The sequence below is a fragment of the Haliotis rubra genome, unplaced genomic scaffold, assembly GCF_003918875.1.
Source record: "Haliotis rubra isolate DU_JTF1 unplaced genomic scaffold, ASM391887v1 Scf803, whole genome shotgun sequence".
NCBI lineage: Eukaryota > Metazoa > Mollusca > Gastropoda > Lepetellida > Haliotidae > Haliotis > Haliotis rubra.
Genome location: NW_025767528.1, coordinates 190244 through 211137, shown reverse-complemented (window position 1 = coordinate 211137; position 20894 = coordinate 190244). Strand labels below are relative to the sequence as shown.

Below are 20894 nucleotides of genomic sequence, written 5' to 3'. Positions count from 1 at the left end.
CATACTGGGGCCTGGTTCATTACACAAAGCGATCTTAACGCTAAGGTTATAATAACTTTAACATTAGCTTACGAAAGCTGTAGTACTAAGATGGCATTGAGGAATGGGGCCTTGTCCCATCTCACTAAGTAGTCTTAGCGCTAAGGTGATCGTAACTATAGCATTAGTTTACGAAAGTCATTGTGCAAAGATGGCATTTAAAACTCAGGGGCCTGGTTCATTCCACAAAGCGATCTTAGCACTAAGGTTATCATAACTTTAGCATTAGCTTACGAAAGTTGTAGTTCTAAGATGGCATTGTAGGACAGAGCCTGGTCAGACAGCCCACCAAGCAATCTTAGCCAACACCTGTCACAAGCCAATGAAAAGCTCAGGAGCCACCATTATCTCAGCGCTATCACCATTCTGCAGAATCAGGCCAACTGGTAATGTACTACGTAATTTCAAACTTAATTATCTTTGCACATGGAAGGAGTATTTGTCTAGGTTGTAATATCTGTTATACTGTTTAATATCATGCAATAACTCCTGCTAGATATACATATACATCAAACTAGGACTAATTGATTAAACAGTGTGAGAATTCCATGAACTTTAAAGCGGAATATTTTACACAGATGTTTGACAGTGTTAGCTATTATTTCCTTGAGTAGGAGGTTACAGATGAAATTCACAAAGCTGAAAAAAAACAAAACTTGACTTTTTCAAGATAAATTCATGTTTTTCAGCAAGAATCATAAACAAATACACTCTCACTATCTTTAATTCATCCATCACCTTAAAAACAGGTGTTGCTTCTACAATGAGTGAGTGAGTTTAGTTTTACCCGCTTTTAGCAATATTCCAGTAATATCATGGACGGGGAGACCAGAAATGGGCTTCACACATTGTACACATGTGGAGAATTGAACCTGGGTCTTCGGCGTGACGAGCAAATGCTTTAACCACTAGACTACCTCACGGCCCCTGATTCAACAAGGAAAGGAGGCGATGTAGCCTAGTGGAAAAAGCATTCGCTTGTTCTGCCAAAGTCCCAAGGTCAAGTCCCCAGTGGGTACAAATTATGGAACTCTCTTGATACATTTTGTTATCTCTGATATAATTAATCCAAACATTTACCATCAATTCCAAACAAACTAATCTCTAATTTCATATTCCCTTTTCAAAACATGTGGCATCCTAAAGACTTCATGAAACACTTTTCCTCTGACATTTCAAACAGCGACCATTCTACAAATGAATTTCGAAACCTATGCATTCACACATCTCTAAGTCTACTTCTCAAAGACAGGCCGACCAGTTCAGCCTCGGCTCCTAGCACCTATCAACCTAGTGTAGGTTTCAAGATTAAGTTAGCGCTACGGGTTCTGTTGTACAAGCTCTGCTCCACTGGTCATTGATTCTGGGGGTGGTATAATAAGTATATATACCACATTACATCCTACTGATATAATACTGTCGAAATCTTACCAAAGCTTTTGTGATAAAACAAAATTTTAATTCACACACACAGCACACAAAGTTATGTCTCCATTATTGGGCTGCTTCTAAATTATGTCCAGAATGCAGTTTTTGTTCATAATTTATGTATGAGGTGAGGTGAAATTGGGTTTAACGTCGTGCTTGAGAATATTTCGCTCATATGACGACGTGCATGCGTGTGTATGTGTATGTGCGGCTGCTTGTACTAGCCCAGACTGAAGCTGGTTTTATAGTGCTAGCCCACTGAGATACCATGCCGCAGTGAAGCATGAATACCCCACTCAGACACATTATACTGACTCCGAGCCGACCAGTCCTTGTTGTACCCATTAATGCCGAACGCCAGGCAGGGACCAACAAGTACCATATTTTAACGTCTTTTGGTATGACGCGGTCGGGGATCGAACCCGCGACCTTCCGCTATCCGGGCGGACGCTCTAACCACTACACCACGGAGGCAGTCAAGTTATGTATGAATATGTCACAAGGCAAATGTAGCACCCAATGTGCTGCTTACCTCTGAACTTTTTATTGCACTTTTGCTGCAAGATTCCACACCGATATTCATCAATAACGTATCAATATTTAGATAACAATTATTATGATCAATATTGATAGTGAGTGAGTGAGTGAGTATGGTTTTATGCCGCTTTTAACCATATTCCAGCAATATCATGGCGAGGGACACCAGAAATGTGCTTCACACATTGTACCCATGTAGGGAATCGAACCCGGGGGGGTACATGATATTTCAACTGTATATAACAACCAGATCTGGTTAAATAGCATGATTGAGACCAATAGGAATCCAGGTGATGTTATAACATTGACACTGATATATATTATATAACCTTGTAAACAACAGTTAGGTTCACAGACCCATAAAATAACACTAACACTATTGAGATGCTCCCTGTTTGGTAAAGAATCATATTGTTTTATTATTAAATTCCACAAGTAGAGTTCTATGGTTCTGACAGAATCAAATCATTTTAACCTAATAAGTCTCTTTCAATGGTGTTGTAGTTGGGCCAGGTGGTTGTGCAACAGCAAAATGTCAACATTGAAATTACAAACTCTTTCAGTTCAGACATTTCAACTTTTTGTTTGCACAAATATGTTTCACTTGCATTTTTCAAGAACAAAGAATGTTTGTTATCCTTTGCATCCACTCCCTTACATTATCCCTCGTGACAACAAATATTTATATATCTATGTAGTGCTTTTCATTTCTGCTGTGTATGTAAGTCTATTTTGTTTGGACATTACAAGAAGACAAGATAGGGTTTTACTAACTTCTGTACACAACCTCAACACGATCAAGAGTGCAGGATATGTCAAAAGTTTAGATTAATGCTCCTGCCCACTATGACCAAATTCCTACACTGCCTACCCTGACTAAAAGCCTAAATGTTTCTGTCTACTGTCACCAAAAGCCTAAATGTTCTGTCACTGTCACCAAATTCCTAAATGTTCCTGCCTACTGTCTCCAAATTCCTAAATGTTCCTGCCTACACTGACTAAAAGCCTAAATGTTCCTGTCTACTGTCACCAAATTCCTAAATGTTCCTGCCTACACTGACTAAAGGCCTAAATGTTCCTGCCTACTATGACCAAATTCCTAAATGCTCTGAGCTAATCTGACTCAACGTGTAACGTTCCTGTCATTTAGTACCAAAGGCCAAAATGTTCCTTGCTGATATGTCCTAAGGTCTAATGCTCCTGTCAACTAGGACTAAAGGTCTAATGTTCCCATTATGATCCCTCTCTGTACAGCTACATTGACTTTACATCATGAACAAGCCACCCTCAAACTCAATATTTAACTATCAGCCAGTCTGACGTGTAAAGATAACGACCACTGGAGCAGAACTGTGCTCACTGTGACCACACAACAGCTGATGTTATTGACTGACTACAAGCACTGGCCAACATACCCATCTCATGGGAAAATTTTGATTGAGGTTATCAACATCAACCAAGCATAAAATTCAACTTCATTTGGGATGTTCTGTTGGGGTAATGAGAACGAAAGAGTGGTGACGAAACCTGAAATATTTCCCAGCCTGGAGAGGCGGTGGGTAGCCTAGTGGTTAAAGCTTTCGCTCATCACGCCATACACCCGGGTTCAATTCCCTAATGAGTTGAAGGAAAACCCTGTTGAAGTAATCACTGACCTTTCAAATGTACAAGTGTTATTATTTCTGATGTTTCTTTTTAATGTAGCCATGAGCTAGTGAGTGACTTTGGTTTAATTCCGCTTTGAACCCTATTCGAGCTGTATGTTGGAATGCCAGCTTAATGCAGAAGAAAGCCCAAACTGATGTGCTTTGGGCATGGACATGAGTGAGTGAGTGAGTTGAGTGTTATGCCGCACTCAGCAATATTCCAGCTATATGATGGCGTTCTGTAAATAATCGAGTCTGGACCAGACAATCCAGTGATCAACAGCATGAGCATCAATCTATGCAACTGGGATACGATAACATGTGTCAACCAAGTCAGCGAACCTGACACCCGATCCCGTTACTCGCCTCTTACAACAAGCATGGGTTACTGAATACCAATTCTAACCCGGATCTTCACGGGTATCTTGGACATGGTTCACAGTAAACAAGGTATGTAAAACCCCTGTGAAAGCAAAACATTTTAGAAGACATGCTGTATATATATCAACACATATGTTGACAACATGCTGAATACCTACCCATCATGCTTGGAATACAGAAATATTTACAGGGCAAGCATCTACACTAACATCACAATAAACTGGCTGAAACTAAAATATATTCCGTAACACAACTCTAAACTACGGTACTAGGATATAAAAGCTCATTATTTTCATCAGAACTTCTGGCAAGATTTTTTACTGACTGACTGAGTTTGGTTTTACGCCGCTTTTAGCAATATTCCAGCAACATCACAGCGGGGGACACCAGAAATGGGCTTCACACATTGTACCCATGTGGGGATTCGAACCCAGGTCTTCGGCGTGACGAGCCAACGCTTTAACCACTAGGCTACCCCACCGCCCCTCAACAGCATGAGCATCAATATATGCAATTGACATGTGTCAACCAAGTCAGCGAGCCAGACGACCCAATCCGTCTGATCAGTCCACAAAACTGCGTTAATAGTACACAATACGGCAACACTAAGATTGCCATAAAATTATGCCAAGAAACACGATCAGGGCCTAGATTTTCGAAGCTCTCTTAGCGATAAGATAGTCGTAAGTGTCATACATTAACATTAGCTTACGACTATCTTAGCGCTAAGAGAGCTTCGAAACTCTAGGCCCAGGTTAGCATAGTCAAAAGCGTAATTGACACAGACTGTCGTTATAGGACTTGTAAAGCAAAGGCCTACAGCCAACACAATTTCAAACAGAGAGTATCTTGTCGTCAGAGGCGACTAACGGGATCGGGTGGTCAGTTTTGCTGACTTGGTTGACACATGTCATCGGTTCCCAATTGTGCAGATCGATGCTCATGCTGTTGATCACTGGATTGTCTGGTCCAGACTCGATTATTTACAGACCGCCGCCATATAGCTGGAATATTGCTGAGTGCGGCGTAAAACTAAACTCACTCACTCACTCAAACAGAGAGTAATCAGAACTACTGTATTTCTGTTAGGCAAGTCAGGACTTGAAGTGAAGATGTCAAAGATCATTATGAAGGAGAGAAGCTGATGAAAACAGTGAACTCTCACACTCAAACAGGCTGAAATAAAGAGGTTAATAAAGTTCTATAATACACACGGGATGACTAAACCATGATAAATGAAGTTATATTTTTCATGTCAGGCAGAGACAATGCTACCCAGCTATTTCAGCTGTCTTGGAGGCTGTTCCACAAAGTGACTTTAGCGCTAAGAGGATCGTAGCTCCCATGCCTAACACAGACTCTTGTGGCTCTAAGACAATCATTACCGCCATACTTTAACATAGACCTACGACTGTTGTGGCTCTAAGACAATTATAACCACCATACTTTAACATAGACCTACGACTGTTGTGGCTCTAAGACAATTATAACCACCATACTTTAACACAGACCTACGACTGTTGTGGCTCTAAGACAATCATAACCGCCATACTTTAACATAGACCTACGACTGTTGTGGCTCTAAGACAATTATAACCACCATACTTTAACATAGACCTACGACTGTTGTGGCTCTAAGACAATTATAACCGCCATATACTTTAACATAGACTTACGACTGTTGTGGCTCTAAGACAATCATAACCGCCATACTTCAACATAGACCTCACGACTGTTGTGGCTCTAAGACAATCATAACTGCCATACTTTAACATAGACCTACGACTACGACTGTTGTGGCTCTAAGACAATTATAACCGCCATACTTTAACATAGACCTATGACTGTTGTGGCTCTAAGACAATCATAACCACCATACTTTAACATAGACCTACGACTGTTGTGGCTCTAAGACAATCATAACTGCCATACTTTAACATAGACCTCACGACTGTTGTGGCTCTAAGACAATCATAACCGCCATACTTTAACATAGACCTACGACTGTTGTGGCTCTAAGACAATCATAACCGTCATACTTTAACATAGACCTCACGACTGTTGTGGCTCTAAGACAATCATAACTGCCATATAACTTTAACATAGACCCTCGACTGTTGTGGCTCTAAGACAATCATAACTGCCATACTTTAACATAGACCTACGACTGTTGTGGCTCTAAGACAATCATAACTGCCATACTTTAACATAGACCTCGACTGTTGTGGCTCTAAGACAATCATAACTGCCATACTTTAACATAGACCTCGACTGTTGTGGCTCTAAGACAATCATAACCGCCATACTTTAACATAGACCCACGACTGTTGTGGCTCTAAGACAATAATAACTGCCATACTTTAACATAGACCTACGACTGTTGTGGCTCTAAGACAATCATAACCGCCATACTTTAACATAGACCTACGACTGTTGTGGCTCTAAGACAATAATAACTGCCATACTTTAACATAGACCTGACGACTGTTGTGGCTCTAAGACAATCATAACCGCCATACTTTAACATAGACCTACACTGACTGTTGTGGCTCTAAGACAATCATAACCGCCATACTTTAACATAGACCTACGACTGTTGTGGCTCTAAGACAATCATAACCGCCATACTTTAACATAGACCTACGATTGTTGTGGCTCTAAGACAATCATAACTGCCATACTTTAACATAGACCTACGACTGTTGTGGCTCTAAGACAATCATAACCGCCATACTTTAACATAGACCTACGACTGTTGTGGCTCTAAGACAATCATAACCGCCATACTTTAACATAGACCTACGACTGTTGTGGCTCTAAGACAATCATAACCGCCATACTTTAACATAGACCTACGACTGTTGTGGCTCTAAGACAATCATAACCGCCATACTTTAACATAGACCTACGACTGTTGTGGCTCTAAGACAATCATAACCGCCATACTTTAACATAGACCTACGACTGTTGTGGCTCTAAGACAATCATAACCGCCATACTTTAACATAGACCTACGACTGTTGTGGCTCTAAGACAATCATAACTGCCATACTTTAACATAGACCTACGACTGTTGTGGCTCTAAGACAATCATAACCGCCATACTTTAACATAGACCTACGACTGTTGTGGCTCTAAGATAATCATAACCGCCATACTTTAACATAGACCTACGACTGTTGTGGCTCTAAGACAATCATAACCGCCATACTTTAACATAGACCTACGACTGTTGTGGCTCTAAGACAATCATAACCGCCATACTTTAACATAGACCTCACGACTGTTGTGGCTCTAAGACAATCATAACCGCCATACTTTAACATAGACCTCCACGACTGTTGTGGCTCTAAGACAATCATAACCGCCATACTTTAACATAGACCTCACGACTGTTGTGGCTCTAAGACAATCATAACCGCCATACTTTAACATAGACCTACTGTTGTGGCTCTAAGATAATCATAACCGCCATACTTTAACATAGACCTACGACTGTTGTGGCTCTAAGACAATCATAACCGCCATACTTTAACATAGACCTCACGACTGTTGTGGCTCTAAGACAATCATAACCCATACCATACTTTAACATAGACCTCACGACTGTGTTGTGGCTCTAAGACAATCATAACCGATAGACTTTAAGACATAGACCTATGACTGTTGTGGCTCTAAGATAATCATAACCGCCATACTTTAACATAGACCTACGACTGTTGTGGCTCTAAGACAATCATAACCGCCATACTTTAACATAGACCTACAACTGTTGAGGCTCTAAGACAATCATAACCGCCATACTTTAACATAGACCTACGACTGTTGTGGCTCTAAGACAATCATAACCGCCATACTTTAACATAGACCTACGACTGTTGTGGCTCTAAGACAATCATAACTGCCATACTTTAACATAGACCTACGACTGTTGTGGCTCTAAGACAATCATAACCGCCATACTTTAACATAGACCTACTGTTGTGGCTCTAAGACATAACTGCCACTTTAACATAGACCTACACGACTGTTGTGGCTCTAAGATAATCATAACCGCCATACTTTAACATAGACCTACGACTGTTGTGGCTCTAAGACAATCATAACCGCCATACTTTAACATAGACCTACGACTGTTGTGGCTCTAAGACAATCATAACCGCCATACTTTAACATAGACCTACGACTGTTGTGGCTCTAAGACAATTATAACCGCCATACTTTAACAAAGACCTACGACTGTTGTGGCTCTAAGACAATTATAACCGCCATACTTTAACATAGACCTACGACTGTTGTGGCTCTAAGACAATCATAACCGCCATACTTTAACAAAGAGTTACGACTAACTTTGGTCTAAGACAATTGTACCTCCCATACCTTAACACAGACTTAAGACTAACGTAGGTCTGAGACAACTGTAACTACTACTTTAACATAAACTTACAACTACCATTGGTCTAAGATGATCGTAACTCCCACATAAAAAAAGAGACTTACAATTGTTGGGGCCCCAATACCATTGCCATACTTTAACATAAGTATAAGAAGATCTTAACACCCATAACTGAACATAGACTGACAACTGTTATGGCTCTACTATGATTGTAACTTAGATCTCGTTGGAGAACTAACGCTGCTTTTTTTAAACAGTACCCTCCAAGACCCAAGAATTCTAAGTGTAACGTCTGCTGTACATTTATGTCAATGTACAGAGGTAACAAGGCCTTTGTTTGTTTTTGCCTTAGCACCATATCTGTGCATGTGAAAAGATAAGAAGTACTAGAGTCTTAGAGCTATGATCACCTTGTGGAAACTGGCCTAAGTTGTGCATGCGTTGTCATATTAGAGCTGTCATTGAAAAAAGCATGTATCTATATATTATTAAACAAAATATTATATTCTGAATTTAACTGTTTTGAGTGAACACAACAATGTGATTTTTTTCAGAACACCTCAGTAGAAGAGAACCGATTTCTTTTCTCAATGACAGCATTAATATTATAAGGTAATGGTGACCTGACAAGTAACTAGGTCATGTTGACCCAGTCACCTAGGTCACGTTGACCCAGAGAAGTAAACTACAACTATCATTCCATGACATGCTCAGATAGAAGCATTACATGTAAAGAGGGCACAAATAATATAAGGTCATGGTGACCAAGTCACTTAGGTCGCGTTGACCCAGAGAAGTAAACTAAAACTATCATTCCATGACATGCTCAGAAAAAGCATTACATGTAAAGAGGGCAATAGGCCTGAACAACTTGTGTTGTTTCATTGTTGTCTTACTGTCTCAACACTTACCACCCCAAAAATATACATCATCTGGTCTGAAATAACTTGTAAGTATATAACTGTGATGTGCATGAATTAACATGGAACGTCAACTTAAAATGGGATCAATGCCCCAATATCCATGCTTGCAACTAGAACAGACAGTAACAACTTCAACACAACTTCAACTATAGCTTTACAAAAGCATTACATTCACTTGATGAGATACTCTCCATGCTAAAGTAATACAAAATATCACACAGCAAGGGAAACAATATATACAGTTTCACTTCCCTTTGAAGCAACTCATAAACATTGTTTTTTCTCTTTTCTTTCAGTCCCCTAATTTTCATCATCATTAAAATGTCCCAAATGAAATAAACATTCTACTTCATGTGACAATATTCATTATGTAGAATATTAGATTGTTTATGTTTCAAATTGGATTTTCATGTTTAAAAAAATATTCTTATTTTTCCATTGAACAAAACTTTGAAATATTCATCTGCAAAAAAATATATATTTGAGATGGATATAGTCATTAATGTTAAACCAGTATTTAATTTCAAAGATTATTATTAACACTATTTGCAAAAGAAAATTATTGCCTTTTCAAATTGTATACATATATTTTTTAAATGTTGCTTGATTAACATTTCAATAGTGACTGCAACAATATATCCTTCTGAAACATTTAAATTGTTTTCAAAAATTCTACAAAATGCCATTTGCAAATGACAATTTTAATATTAATAAAAACATATGATATGTTTAATTTGATTAACATTTTAGTGGTGGATGCTACATAAAGAATTTGATTTAAACATATTTTATTCACAAATGTGAAAGGGATTGGGGACAAGTAATCCAACTTAAAATACCCGCGCATTACATAAAGAATTACATATATGTGCAGTCAATATTTCCTTGGAGACATCACAGAAATTCTGCCACATCTCATAATGAAAAGTCTAATGATAGTGTGCACTGTCATCTCACAATGATACAAGGATCTTATTGTGAGATGGCTGGATTTTATTTGCAAAAATTTCAAATATCATTTCAGAAATTGTAAACATAAAACAAGAAATGAAAGGTCTGTGTATGATTAATAATATTTTATGTCTGTTAAGAATTATACAATTTAATCATTTACTCAAATGCTAAAAAGCTAAACACTAATTTCAATATTATAAAATCACATAAAAGTACATTCATTATCATCATCATCAGCATCATCTGAACTTGTTTTCATCCAATGAACTATTATTTTGATTGATTATGGACAACTTCCTTGAGCCATTTTTTTTGCATGAATTCCATATTTAGCAAAAAAGACATTCCAATAAATTGTTCCTTTAAATTAAGCTGAGTTGTACATTACACACACTTTGAATATGGATAGCTGACAGTGGAGGGACTTCTGTTGAAATCTGAAGATTGTATAGTGTTAAGTCAGCCACAATACAAGATTTGTAGCTCTGATGTCATAGATGTAGGATATTTGCATGAATTCCATATTTAGCTGAAAAAGACATCTCAATAAATTGTTCCTTTAATATAAGCTGAGTTGTACATTATATACACTTTTCCTAAACAGAGAAGCCATTGTGAGTTGTTTCCCTTGCAAGTGATGAAAACGAAACTTCAAAAGCACTTTTTCTAATAAGAACTTTTAACAAATATGGTGTTGAGTCGCCAGGCCTATTTACCCGAAGAGATATCCACTGTTGTTTGGGTTTTTGAAAGGGGAGATCACCCTGGGTACTTACTGTCCAATGGCCCTGTATGGGTGAAAATCATACAATGGTGAATAACAATGCTAACGGGCTAACAAGGCTAAAAATGCATTTTCTAAACATTGCTAACAACAGGTCAAACCACTCCATTCCATGACCTGTAATTGTCATGATTCATGACCTGCTAACAAGTCTTACAATGTATCTACTAAACATTGTTGACAGAGGTCAAGCCACTGCACCCCATGCCTCAAGTCTGTTGATTGTCACTGTTTCTTTCCTTGCTAACAAGTCTTACAATGTATCTACTAAACATTGTTGACAGAGGTCAAGCCACTGCACCCCATGCCTCAAGTCTGTTGATTGTCACCGTTTCTTTCCTTGCTAACAAGTCTAACAATGTATCTACTAAACGTTGTTAACAGAGGTCAAGCCACTGCACCCCATGCCTCAAGTCTGTTGGTTGTCACTGTTTCTTTCCTTGCTAACAAGGCTAACAATGTATCTACTAAACATTGTTAACAGAGGTCAAGCCACTGCACCCCATGCCTCAAGTCTGTTGATTGTCACTGTTTCTTTCCTTGCTAACAAGGCTAACAATGTATCTACTAAACATTGTTAACAGAGGTCAAGCCACTGCACCCCATGCCTCAAGTCTGTTGGTTGTCACTGTTTCTTTCCTTGCTAACAAGGCTAACAATGCATCTACTAAACATTGTTAACAGAGGTCAAGCCACTGCAATGCCTCAAGTCTGTTGATTGTCACCGTTTCTTTCCTTGCTAACAAGGCTAACAAAGCATCTACTAAACATTGTTAACAGAGGTCAAGCCAATACAGAAAGAATACAAATTGTTATGGTTCATTACCTGCTAACAAGGCAAAATGAATTATGCATGCCAGCCAAACTGCCCGCAGTTGAAATTAACATTGATTGTGACCATTATTCCATCCATATCATTTCAGGGGATACCAAGGATGGGTGTTACAGATTGCACCAGTACTGGGCATGATGGACTTCATTGTAGTAGTAGAAGTAGTGACCATTATTGTGACACATGTGGCCTCACCTTAGGCAAGTGAGTTTGTTCAAAATTGTTCACCCAGCAGGAAAATGGGTACCCGGTGGAAAAAGTCATATGACTATAACCTTCTAGCGCCTAACAGGCAGCTTGGGTTATCCGGGGTAATAATGTGCTGTGCCTTGATTGTTAGCGCTATGAGCATACCTAGTGTGGAGTTTGGCGCTATATAAATGGACACATTATTATTATTATTATTAGTAGTAGTAGTAGTAGTAGTAGTAGTAGTAGTAGTAGTAGTAGTAGTAGTAGTAGTAGTAGTGTCGGGGTTTACGTCACATCAGCATTTTTCGGCCATATAGTGACGAGATATCTCAAGTTTGCTATCATTACCATTTTAAGTTTAACGTCCAAAAGAGTTTTGTTTTAAAAACATATATTTTCATCACATTTTTATTTAAAAACAGAAAATGTCATAGCACCAAATACAAAAGCAAGCAATTCGTTATTCTCTTAACAAAGTTACAATTTACGATACAGGTCAACTTCCCTCAGGTAGTTTACACTCAGATGCCCGCTCACGCGGGAAAATTTCAAACCCAGAGGCTGGAAAGCCACAGCTATCTCACATCCCTCAGATGGTCTTAACTTCTACTGTCTATCAGGACACCCTTTGCAGAGATGCCAACCCCAAAGTGTTGCAAATAGTAGTTTCAAGGATCAAAATTAGTAGTTTGACCATAAAATTAGTAGTCAACAAAATACTTAAAATCATGATGGATTCTGAGAAAGATAATATGACACTAATCAAGAGTGAAGCTTTAATTTCACATACCTCCAACAGCAGATTTCCAAATTGTTACTTGCATTGATTCCAGTTCAAGTATGTCATTAAATTTGATGAATGGAAAGTGAGTGACTTCCTAAAATTTATTCAATAGACAAAAATATATGTTTGTCTATATGTCTGATTTTAATTAATTTTCTTCAGATTTTGTAGAATTTCTAGTGCAATCGTATTGGAGTAGTTAGAGGATAAAATTCATACCATAAAATTGTAGAGGTTTGCAACTCTGCCCTTGTATTAGGCAAAGCTTAAGTGTAGTCTTATTGTATTTTCAGTGTCTCCAAAACTGAAAGTTGATGAATTAACTCCAACCAAGTATTTCTGAGATTGGAAACTGAAATTGTTTTTCAAACCATTTATGGCAAATAATATATTTAATACACTGTAAAGGGTATAATTCTGTATGGTTCATATTTCACTGTCTACCGTAACTTTTCAAATTAGAAAATAATACATTGAACCCAAAAAATATATTTTTTATATTATTTTTACCCTGATTAATTTTTGGGGGGAGTTCAAGCTTATCAAAAAAGGAAAAAACAAATATGGACGAGGGACCTTTTCTGTTCATGACAAAACAATTAAGAACTCCTAAATTATTTATATTCTATTAGTCTTCAGGACAATCTTGGCATTTCTATGTTACTCCATTATCCCCCATGGTAACTGACTTTGTGCCAGTCTGCGATACAAGGAACTTCTTTGTGCCGGAATCTGCATATCCTCACAGAAACAGGCCACAAAAAAATCTACGGCATCCTACTCCTTATTCAAAACCTTCAAAAAGACATTCTACTCTTAAGATGTACGGTTCGCCAAGAGGTGCCAAGTTTGAATGTCCTGTGAAGAAAAGCTGGTATTGACGAAACACTGACAGCCCTTATTGACTCAGGTCAAGGGGACAGAGCTAATTACAGCCGCCCACTTTAGCTACTGGTTGCTGTCTCAGATAATCTTATTAGAATCTGTGGACTTCATTCTGCCCTTGACGGAGAGCTGCTCTAGGACCCTGAAGAGATCTTAGATTATAGACTGAGGAGGGCTTCTTAAGGAATACACTTGATCATTTAAGGGGGAACGGTTGTTTGATTGTCATAGCAAGTACAACTTAGAAATGGTTCCTGTCCTTGAGAAGAATTTGTTCACATTGATATGTTGCAATAAGTTTTTTTATTTGAGTGGGGTTTTTTATCATGCTAACAAGTTTTCATGGCTGGTTTAAAAAAATGTGATCAATAGTTTCAATTTCATTTGGAATAAATGTTTTTAAGATAGTACTCTTTTCTAAAGAAATTCAGAAATGAAGATTGCTGAGGCTAAGCTAAAATTATAATAAAAATTTGAAAAGTTAAATTTTGTATGATTTTGAAAATTATCTCTTATTTTTGTCAAATCAATGAAAGTTGGATATGTCAAGTAAAAAATGTTTTAATAGAACTTCTATCTTTAATCATGGGTTTAAGCACTCAGCTGATCAAATCCATAAAACAAAAATATCCAAAGTGCAAAAATATCCCTTTGTAAAGTGCAACTGAAGTTTGGTTTGATTGCAAATGACATCAAGGTCATAAAAATGGGCCCTTGTTTGAACCCGGTCTTCGGCAAGATGAACCATGACCCCAACCGTTGTACAAGATGATGAGTTAAGACATGGTCAAATGTGACAGATACACCCCTGGCTGTCCAATGATAAGGTTGGTGCGAGATTGTAAACCAGTAAACTATAAGACGACATTGTTGAGAAGTCTCGGTCAGAGGTGGAATGGGGTCAATGCAAACAGGTTCCTCTACAATCCTTTCTGGAATCTCACAAGCCATTAGCAGGAACATGCTTTGTAACTGCTCAACTGTCTATAAGCTTTGAACTTACAACAAATCAATTTTCACTCAGCATTCCAAATACCTCCATGTATGTGTGCCTGAACATCACCTTGGATGTCCTACGCACCTGAAAGACATTGTGATGGGCAGGTGAGACGTGGGTTTAAACACCACTTTCTGTTATATTGCCAGAGGCATGCATGTGTTTGTGAAGCTGCTTGGTTGTGTTCTGCATTGGGCTGGTTTAATACTGCCAACCAACTGAGACACCATGCAACAGTTCAACACGGATACCACACCCAGACACAGGATACTGGATCCTAGCTGACCAGTCCTTGTCAAGAGTGATTTGGTCCTGGGGAGTGAACTGGTCTTCCTTCACCGGTGTTACACTGCTAGAATGAGTGAGTGAGTTTAGTTTTACGCCGCACTCAGCAATATTCCAGCTATATGGCGCGACCTGTAAATAATCAAGTCTGGACCAGACAATCCAGTGATCAACAGCATGAGCATTGATCTGACATGTGTCTTCCAACTGGGAACCGATGACATGTATCAACCAAGTCAGGGTTGCTGAAGCCTGACCACCACTGATCCATGCTTCAGTTCAAAATGGACACCACCCTCAGACACGACAAGCATGGGTTTTGCTGAAGATCTACACTGCTAGAGCACTGAGATGACCATGCTTCGTGGAGTTCAACATGGACACCACCCTCAGACACTAGCAGACTCTGGTTTTATAGCCAGTCAGTCCTTGTCTAGAGTGATTTGGTTCTAGGGACACATTAGTGACCTGGTCTTAATCCACCAGGCAGGGACCAACAAGTACACGCGGTGCTACACTGACTAGAGCACTGAGACCCCATGCTTCAGTTCAACATGGAAACCCTGCTCAAACAGCAGATTCCAAGCAAACCAGTCCTTGTCTGGAGTGATTTGGTTCTAGGGAGTGACCTGGTACATCAGTATTACAGTGCTAGCACACTGAGGTATTCTAGCCGGGCTGATGCAACGCAACAGAGGACTGACTGACTGTGTATGGTTTTATGCCACTTTTAGCAATATTCCAGCAATATCATGGCGGGGACACCAGGAATGGGCTTCACACATTTTACCCATGTAGGGAATCGAACCCAGGTCTTTAGCGTGACGAGTGAGCGCTTTAACCGCAAGGCTACCCCAGAGGAAGTCAAAAGAAGATTGTACTGGAGGTTGGAAGCAAGGTCACCAAATGTAACCAGATTTATCTAGTTGCTTCCTGGAGCACTTAGAGACCATGTAACTCGGGTGGGGAGTTCTTAAAATTATGTTGGGGATACAATATCTTTTTTCGGTTCCTGCATCAGGACATATAACTTAATTTTTAATTTTACTGAAGGTGCCAAACTTTTGAAAATTTTGTTCAGTTTTAGACTTTGATGATATGTGTGTTGTATTTGCTCGGCCCAGCAAACTCCAAATATATAATGGCAGTCTCAAACAGGACTGGACCAGATAATCCAGTGACCGGCATGATGAGCATAGAGCTGATACATCTGAACTGGGATGTGATAACCAACTGAGCAAGACTTTAGGGGTAGCCATCAATCTATTTGGCCACCTCTTACAATTTGTGAAGCCAAGTACAGATATTGCTAAAAGCGGCATAAAACCAAATTCAGTCAGTCAGTATAGATAGCTGGGGAACCATCCTAGCCAAGAATCCCCACATGGATTCCTGTTTTGGGTGTCAAGGTGATCTGGGTACTTAACATGTCCTGGAATACACAGAGGAAGAGTCATTTAATCAGCTCATCAGCAGCTACTCTCAACTAATGGCAATCACCACCTTCCTCTATCACTTGATATTTCAATATTTGCCGTTATCATGGTTAATTGTTTATTCACAGCTCTGCTATGTGAATGCTGGTATGAGAGTTTGGCCGAAGTGTTACTTAGGAGTCAGGTTATTACATAGGCTTGAAGTTTGCAAAACGTCACTTGACATTTCCATCTTTAGGTCGAACATGTGGCAGATTTTATGAATAAATATTTGCTATCACATTGATTCAATTTTGAATGATGAATTTTGATGCATTGCTGAAGCTATGTCAAATTCTGGAAGTTGAAAGCTGAACGAAATATATGTTTTTGTCATGAAAATATGCATTAGAGTTTGTCACACTCAAGGATGTCCAAGCCATTCTGAAATGTGAAGAGTGCCTCGTGTCTATTCTGCAATAAAAGTTCTAAAGATTCCAGATCAACCAATTGCTCAAGCCAGCGACATAAAGTGATTGACAACTGTTCAGACGAGGATATTCTAAAATTTACTGTTGCTGTGGGAACTGTTCTATACATTGTTGCTGCGTTGCTGACCCACTCATCCCACAGTGCAACAGTTGCCCAAAGGGTAACCAACATGTCCCACAATGCATCAGTGACTTACTCATCCCACAATGCCTCAGTCGCCCCAATAGCTGACCCATACATCCCTACATTGTTCACAGTGGCTGACCCATATGTCCCATAATGCATCAGTGGCTGACCTACAAGTCCCACAATGCCTCAGTAGCCCCAACAGCTGACCCATACATCCCACAATGCATCAGTAGTCCTAATGGTTGACCGATGTCCCACAATGCCTCAGTCGCTGACCCACATGTCCAACAATGCATCAGTGGCTGACTCACAAGGCCCACAATGCATCAGTCACCCAAATGATTGACCCACACATCCCACAATGCATCAGTAGCCCAAATGGCTGAACTACATCCCACAATGCCTCAGTGGCTGACTCCAAGTGAGGCTTGTCCTGTGAGGCTTGTCCCATGAGGCCAGTCCCATAAACCTCACCGGCTGCCCTACATATCCCACAATGCCTGCAGTGGCTCCCCCACATATCCCACAATGCCTAAGTGGGCTAAAATATCGGACTCACCTCCCCCTCCTCGTACTGTATTTTGAGCTTGGACTGCCCGGTGTAGGGTTCCAGCAGCTCGGCAGCTCGCCACACCTCCTCGGGATCCGGGATCCATACCCGTGCTCCCTGCAAACAACAGACAAAAACATGAACAGAGACCAAAAAGAGTGCATAGAAAACTGATGTATGAAGGTACTAGCATGAGGGTGTTAACGACAAAAATCTTTTTTGTTTGTTGTTGAACGCCAAACTCAGCAATATTCCCATTATAAACAATTGAGTCTTGACCAGACAATCAAGTGATTGACATCTTGCACATCGATCTACGCAATTGGGATACAATGACACGTGTCAACCAAGTCAGCGAGTCTGACCATCCGATCCCGTTAGTCGCCTTTTACAACCATGTTTTGCTGAAGATCAATTCTAAACTGGATCTTCACGTGTACAAAAATCTTAATTTAGACAAATCAGAAGAAATTTTGAAAACCTTGTTGACGCAGATCACAGAGAATGATAATCGTTAAGTCCCTGCTAAAAGTGACATTTTGTTCTGTTCCAAGTCATCGTGAAACTGAAAGTTGGAGAACTGTTTCTGCCAGATATTTAACTCTCAATAACTCTCAAACTCTCAACCGTCAGTGAGGATTTTCACTTGCCCTCAGCACATTTCAGCAGCCTCGGGCTAGCAGGCTAGCATGAATTTCGAGCTGATCATAAAGATATGACATTAATATTCATTGCAGTAATGCAGATCAGATTCCAGATCAATACAACACAGCAATCCAAAACATATTGCCCCTCCTAAAGCACTAGATATTCATCAGGTTTATAGGCAGCGATAATGATAAGTAGCTCTATCTGCAGGGTCGTCAGTACTGAAGTAGAACAGATGACCTTCCCCGCCGTCTAGTTCACATAAAGCGGATCAGCCCAGCAAGTTTCTGCATGAATGAAACATCCATGTAGGTATGACCATCCGCGATGTCAGAATCGACGCATCAAACATGTTCTTTTTTGTACTGACACAACTTCAGCATTTTCAGTACTGACACCAACAGTATTCAAACAGTATTATTACTCAAAGGGCTGATACATCGTAGAATGCTGACAGCATTACAAGTAATGTATTAATAGAGCAGGGGTGGAAATAACCCATTGCCTGACATCCGAGTCCAGTGTTTTTTCCAGTCGGGCAAGGAAATTTGTATATATATCACGCTATACCAATATCCAGTTGACTTTCCAATGTTAATTATGTTGTTTACAAGAAAATCGGCCAGTATAGAGAAAATATTATCAGGGCAAGTGATTTTACATGTGCCACTGTACCGGTGTACTCTAGCACTTTTAATGTTATTTCCACCCCTGTAGAGTCCTGATACTCACAGTACTGGTCCATACAGTATCAGTCCTAACAGCATTGAGATGTAATTATTGATAGTATGCTATGTGAACTATACACACCAGTATTGACTGATTTGATCTGGTATTGAGTGAGTGAGTGAGTTTAGTTAAATGCCATTTTTAGCAATACTCCAGCAATATAATGGCATGGGACACCAGAAATTGGCTTTACACATTGTACCCATGTGAGGAATCGAAAACCCAGGTCTTCGGCATGGTGAGTGAACGCTTTAACCATTAGGCTACCCTACCGTCCATTTGAAATTATTACATAATTCATAGCTATGTATTAAGTATTATGATACACATGTATCATGAACAATTATCACAATATATATTGTTGATAGTGGTATAGGAAAGGAGCAGTTCGATGGTAACATGACCATCCTTTGTGTGTTGTGTCATGGGTTGTGTTGTGATGTCATTGTGCTAGTGACCTGTTGTGTTGTGATGTAGGTTGCCACGAGGATTGTGTCATCAGTTGTGTTGTGATCAGTTATGTGTGTTGTGGGCGGTGTCATTGGTTGTGTTGTGATGTGATTATGGTTGTAACATATGTGTTGTGTTGAGGGTTGTGTCGTTGGTTGTTGTGATGTGATTATGGTTGTAACATATGTGTTGTGTTGAGGGTTGTGTCGTGGGGTGATGTTGCTAGTAATGTATGTTGTGTCGAGGATTGTGCCATCAGTTGTGTTGTGATCAGTTATGTGTGTTGTGGGCGGTGTCAATGGTTGTGTTGTGGTTTTAGTAGTAATGTCTTCTGGATTGTGTTATGGGTTGTGTTATAATGTGACTTTATTGTAATGTGTCTGTGCTGAATTTTTTGGTTATCTTATGTTGTGACTCATTTTAATGTGTCTGTTGTGTTGTGGGTTGTGGCATTGGTTGTGTTGACATCAACACGAAAGGTTTTCAATCAGCTTCCAGCAGTAATTTCAATGGACTGTTTTAGCCTTCGGTTTGATCCTAATGACTCAAACAGATCTGAAATGTCACAGTTTTAATTACACGCCCATCACGTCTACCAACCCACACATGACCACCACTCTGAGTCCATGTACGAGCTCCACCCTGGCCGAATCCAACATGGAGGTCTGACAGGCAGGACCAATAAACTCTTATTTCACACTAACTCCTTGCATGATTTGGGAAATTTCCAGTTCCAATAAATTCTCATTTCTCCATGACTATTAACCTTCTAGGGCCTCACAGGCAGCTTGGGTTATCCAAGATAGCTCTACTGAGGCAGTATATAGATGACGTTTCCTGTCAACTAGTTCACATAAAGCTGATCAGCCTAGCAAGTGTTTCAATGAATGAAACATCCATGTCAAGGTTGGATTTAAGATTTATTCTTTGATACAACATTTCGGGGCCTGTTCCGGGCCCATCATCAGGTAAAAATGGGGCCAGAACAGACCCAGAAATGTGGTATCAAAGAATAAAAGAACATGAAATCCAGAAAATAATTAAGTTCATCAAATAGCATGTTCTAAAATGCCAATCAAGCACATTATATTATTATTTATATAAACATCAGGTTGATAATTTTAGTAAAAATTCACCAAATTGATAATCTAAGATCAACAGATTCTCATTTCACCATGACATAACATAAACATTAGGCTCATCATGATATCAAAAATTCACCAAATCAATATACGGCCTCATACTATCAATTCAAGATTCATAAAAACACAAATTACTATAAAATGTACAGTTGTCTCACACTCATTTCACACCGCGACTTCAGACTTCACATAATCTTTTAAAAGGATCACAGCATGATACATAGACTAACGCTTAATCACTGAATATATATCATTTTGAGAGAAACAAACTGAAAA

The 20894-nt window shown here is 39.4% G+C and overlaps 1 protein-coding gene across 1 annotated transcript in view; it reads right to left on the bottom strand.

The window, feature by feature from the left end:
- Positions 1-20894, bottom strand: part of LOC124261674 (unconventional myosin-Va-like) — a 164673-nt gene that overhangs the window by 108282 nt on the left and 35497 nt on the right. Inside the window, 1 exon segment of the mRNA XM_046696023.1 lies at positions 17659-17766. Within this exon segment, the coding sequence (XP_046551979.1) occupies positions 17659-17766 (108 nt within the window).